At 33.5% G+C, this 5,289-nt stretch overlaps 1 protein-coding gene across 2 annotated transcripts; it reads right to left on the bottom strand.

The window, feature by feature from the left end:
* Positions 1 to 645: 645 nt before the first annotated feature.
* On the bottom strand, positions 646 to 4,988 carry LOC125191016 (aurora/IPL1-related protein kinase 2-like). 2 transcript variants are annotated; one of them, XR_007171011.1, is made up of 9 exons: positions 4,945 to 4,988; positions 4,814 to 4,852; positions 4,532 to 4,565; positions 4,272 to 4,462; positions 4,041 to 4,179; positions 3,787 to 3,957; positions 3,266 to 3,376; positions 1,007 to 3,167; positions 646 to 935 (listed from the first exon to the last, which is right to left on the bottom strand). XR_007171011.1 is itself a non-coding variant. In XM_048088470.1 (8 exons), exons 1-8 carry the CDS (start codon positions 4,956 to 4,958, stop codon positions 3,078 to 3,080), a joined length of 789 nt encoding a protein of 262 aa, XP_047944427.1. In that variant the 5' UTR covers positions 4,959 to 4,988; the 3' UTR covers positions 646 to 3,077. The 2 variants fall into 2 exon arrangements, 1 of the variants encoding a protein (XP_047944427.1); XM_048088470.1 differs by having other exon boundaries at positions 646 to 3,167.
* Positions 4,989 to 5,289: the final 301 nt, after the last annotated feature.

A 5,289-nucleotide genomic window follows, 5' to 3' on the forward strand; every position in this document is an offset into this window, starting at 1 on the left:
ATCCGTTTCGTTTTTACTTTGTTTCTTCCTTAAGTAGTTTTGATGCTGCATGACTGAGTGACACAATCTTGCATGATTTAATATAGCTTGCTTCATAACTGTGAGAGAGTTCTAGCGAGTTAGATTCACTTAGTAGACGCTACAGTTAGCTTCCCTTAAAACGGCACTATTAATTGAGAGTGAGGATTTTCAAGGGTCTTAGGAGCTTTATGGAGTTACGTGTTAGGATTGACAACCCTAATCTTGTAATCAGCGTTTGCATCGCATGAGCATAAGCTAGGTGACTCGTCCTTTCAAAGTATAAACTGTGCTAGGGTATTGTAGTTCGAAATTTGTATAACCATAACTGTGAACGCACATCCCTGGGATTCCCTTATCTCTATCAATTGTCTCTGTGTTTTATCTGTATTTAGTTGTTATATGCTTTATATTGTTTTCTATTTCCAAAAGTTTTCAAAAACCTTCCATTCTTTCAAATAGTAATTGAGTCTTAGTAAAGGATAGACACTTTGTGTTTGCCTTCCCCGTGTTCGATATCCGGTACTGACCTTTAGCTATACTATATATACTCTGTATACTTGCAGGTTTATTTAGTGCTAAAAAATAGTGCATCAGCTATCAACATGGCATGAAAAAGATAAGTTCTACAATCTCTACAACCACAACAGGCATGAAAAAGCAATTTCTACAATCTCTACAACCACAACAGGCATGACAAAGCAATTTTTTCAATCTCTGCAACCACAATAGACAGGTATACTAACCAAAAGATAATGTTTGTTGTTTAGACTTAGTGGTCATGGGACATTTGGATCTGGCACATTGATCAAGTGGCCTTAAACCAAGTGGTTGCCATATGCTTCATCCGTAAAGAAGGGAAGATTAAGTGCTGCATTGGCTGTAATCCTCTCGGTTGGATCTTGCTTGAGCAAGTTCTGAAAAACAAAACAACCAACACATATGTTTTACTACTCATTAGAGATCGAGAAAATTGAACAAAAGTTACCAGTAGAAGCTCAAGTGCATAGGCATCCAGAAAGTAGAACATGTCTGTTACTTTCTCCTCAAATTGCTCCTTAGAGAGGAGGAAATCTTCATCAACAAACGGAAAGAATCCGAGCACCATATCAGCAAAGATGCACCCCACGGGCCATATATCCACATATTCACTGCATATGTAACCTCACTCCGTTGAACCTTAAACTCGGGTGCTACATAGCTTGTTTGCACAATGTATAACTGAGCTAGCGTGGAGGCTACTCACTCCAACAAGAATGCAGTACATGTACTGCTGCATTGCATACAAAATATTAGCACAACATATATATATACAAAAACAATAATCATTAACTACATACTCTAGCATTAATAAGAGACACAGCAAGATAACAATCTGCCATATATGTGCTGAGAGACAGATCATAATATGGCATAAAAAATTTGGCAATTGTTTGACGATTCGTATCCAGCTGAACAGTGTTCACGACTCCCGGAAGATGGAGATGAAACAAATGCTCTCGAACGGCGACTTCTCTATTCATTCGGTGTTGACTAACCGAATCATTAGGCATTATGATCTTCGCAATGGTTTCTTGGTTGTTATCCACACCAACACACTTGAGCAAAACCGCGTATGATCCATTCTTATGGATCTGGGGGTTTATATACCCTCGGTATTTCCAATTTGTAATCAAATACTGGCTGCAAAGACACAAATTCGACTGGAAAATGGAAGAAAATATGTATTACTTAAATAGATAAACAATAAGTGTTAAAATAATCAAATCTTAACTACATTTAATATTCACATTGCAAAAACAATACTAAGATTAACAAAGCACGAAAACCTCCAATTAACAAATCATCAATCTAGCAACAATCCCAATTAACAAATCACAAAAACCTCCTATTAATTAATCGCCAATTAACAAATCACAAAAATCTCCAACTAATAAATCACCTATCAACAGCAATCACCAAATAACAAATAAAAAAACTCTCCAATTAATAAATCAGCAATTTAGCAACAATCACCAATTAACAAATCACAAAAACCTCCAATTAATGAATCCAATTAACAACAATCACCAATTAATAAATCACAAAAATCTCCAACTAATAAATCACCAATCAACAACAATCACCAAATAACAAATCACAAAACTCTCCGATTAATAAATCAGCAATTTAGCAACAATCACCGATTAACAAATCACAAAAACCTCCAATTAACGAATCGTCAATTAACAACAATCACCAATTAACAAATCACAAAAATCTTCAACTAATAAATTACCAATCAACAACAATCACCAAATAACAGATCACAAAACTCTCCGATTAATAAATAAGCAATTTAGCAACAATCACCAATTAACAAATCACAAAAACCTCCAATTAACGTCATAATCAATTTAGCAACAATCACCAATTAACAAATCACAAAAACCTCCAATTAACGTCATAAGGGTATTAATGTCAACCACCACACATTAGTTATAAATAATTATTTTCTATCTTTGAAAAATGTCTCAAAACTTTGAATTCATATAACTATATCGATTTAAATTATATTTTCACACATTATATATCAAATTAAAAGTAATTTTATACAAATTCTAACAATTCTAATTGCAACTGTTCACGTAACAAAATATGGCAATATTATGATAAATTTTTATATATTTTAGGTATCTTTTCTGATTTTTCCACTCTAATTAAAATATCAAAATTGACTAGACAAACTAAAATTTAGTACCTCGTGGTTGCAGAAAAACATCATGTTGGGGCATATAACGATTGCAAAACAAAACTTTTCATAGATATTGGAGATTTGTTGAGTGATTGAAATATAGCTAGAGAGATACACGTTCGGAAAGGGAGAGAAATAACAAATATAGATAATAGGTAGAGTAGGTCGAAGCATGGTGTAAAATTTTATTTTTATTTGTTTGATTGATAAAATTAAAAGGGTATTGTTTTGATTGTCAGGTAAAGTTTTATTTGACAAATCAATTTTAATTTATGAATTAGGGAGGAAAATGAAAAATTAAAGTAGTATATATGCGTGTTCAACTCTATAACTTTGGTTCGAAGCCATCAAAGTATATGTGTTGCAGCGCAGCCACAGCCGACATCCTCTCAGTGGGTTCAATCTTGAGCATTTTCTGGAAGAAGAAAAAAATTAAATTCTTCATATCAAATAATTATTCATAAAATGCAGAAAGTCTCGAAACTATGACGTTAAAGAAGGGGCGAAACTTACTACAAGAAGGTCTAGTGCATCGGGTCGAAGCTCAGCAAAAAGTTCTATAAGATATGGCTCGAGATGCATGCCGTGAGACAATAGGTCTTGTGTAATAAACGGACTAGATCCCTTAACCATCGCAGCAAATATACAACCCAATGACCATATATCAGTCGCGAGAGTAATCTCGGAAGAATCTTGTGCCAATATCTCAGGTGCATTGTGATAAGGACATGTTACTTATTCAGAAACTGGTATGTTAGAAGAAGGTATGCAAATATAATGAAATTGGAAAATTGTCAAAAATAATCATAAAATTGGTCAAACTGTAGTATTTTCTAAACGGAGTGGTTTAGTTAGAAAAAAATATACTCCCTTTGTCATAGTGTAAAAGTAGCAATTTCTAATTTAGGAACCTTTATTGGCTCTAACATTAGTCCAATCACTTTTTTTTCTTTTATATAGGAGTATCTCTTACTTTACTAATTCATGTCTTAAATTGTTCTAATCAAAAGATAGTAGTATGAAGATTAGCATACCTGGTTTATTGGCGAAGGAGGATCGTCATGTTTGATGGAATGACTAAAACCAGTAATCAGTATTGTTTGGGGGCTAATATCAAGAAGCAAATTATCAAGTCGAAGATCACAATGAACTATGCTTCGTGAGTGACAATGGGAGAGGCCTTGGAGTATTTGGTACATGTAATTCTACAAAAGTAGAATGAATTCATTATCATTCAAAACTAAGGACATAAATTTTTACTGCTACAAGTCAAGTACTTACTACCTACTTTTGTGTCAATTGACGACAAGCGACCACAATTTGTCAAGTGCCTAGCAAGGTCCGTTGAAGGGGAGACGCCAATTCTCGGCATTGCAAATTTGAAATTCGGAAGTAACTGCTCGTCTCCCCATCGATAATCAATTGTTCTGCAACCAAACCAAAATGAACACGTACAAAATTAATGAGTTATGTTCTGAAAACATGTTGCTTGAATAGGTCGATACAATTTGTAAATAACCTGATAACATTAGGATGTTCCAAAGTCTGTCGGGCAAGCATCTCCCGATGGATTCGTTGACGAAGCTCGGTTGTGAGAGGTTTGGGCAGGGGAATGTATTTCACAATAGCATTGTCACTGCCAGTTTGATTATCCCAGCATAAATAAACACTGGAATAGGATCCTCTTTTGAAGAACCTTGGATTTTTAAACTGAAATCACCAAAAACAAAAATTAAATTGAGCCATATATGATTACATGAACAAAAATGGAGTACTCACTCTGTCATCATTCCAGTTAGATATGATTGTTTGGCTGCATAACAAACACAAATCAGATAGTACTATTTAAAAGAAGAAAGATCAAACTATAAATCAGAAAATAAAATAAAAGGAATAGTAGTTAATTTTTGTTCAAAGAAAACTTATTATCCAGTTGTTATAGACATGAATGATCATGTCGAAACAACTGATAAAAATCGATGACCAAAAGTTGATGTAGAGAAAAAAAATTACCACAAATATTTGAAATTTGAAAAACAGAGACAAAATTAGAGAACTTACTGATACGCAGCCCCAAATCTTGCACAATAAGTTCTATATCTGGTCAGAAAAACAAGTGAGATGATGACAAATATTTGAAATTCAAAATTGTTTGAAAAATATTGGAAAGGTTTAGGGTTTAGAGAACATACGGATCCAGATCCATGAATCTTGCAGAACTACCTCTAAATCTTGTCAGAGAAAAAAAGATGAACATCTAAATCTTGCACATGTGATGTATATTTATAATAGTCAAACCAATCTTTCCAACCCTAAATCATACAAACAAGGAAATAATCAAATGTGATATATGAGACTAAAATAGATTTATTTCTTTCCATATGCCACTAATTTTTATAATATATATTTAATTAATTATAAACCTTTTTACCTCTCACTATATTTAGTACATCCTCCCTCTTTAATTTTTGTTAGTATCACGCCCACCCCGTGCATTGCACGGACTAAGATATTTTGAAATATTGATATGAGGTTAT

This window comes from Salvia hispanica, chromosome 5, assembly GCF_023119035.1.
Source record: "Salvia hispanica cultivar TCC Black 2014 chromosome 5, UniMelb_Shisp_WGS_1.0, whole genome shotgun sequence".
In the NCBI taxonomy this organism is placed as follows: domain Eukaryota; kingdom Viridiplantae; phylum Streptophyta; class Magnoliopsida; order Lamiales; family Lamiaceae; genus Salvia; species Salvia hispanica.

Coding starts and splice junctions, on each gene's coding strand:
- LOC125191016 (XM_048088470.1), bottom strand. Junction 4,566..4,813: donor AGATTTGGGGCTGCGTATCA/GTAAGTTCTCTA, acceptor TTTGTTATGCAG/CCAAACAATCATATCTAACT. Junction 4,180..4,271: donor GAACATCCTAATGTTATCAG/GTTATTTACAAA, acceptor GTTTGGTTGCAG/AACAATTGATTATCGATGGG.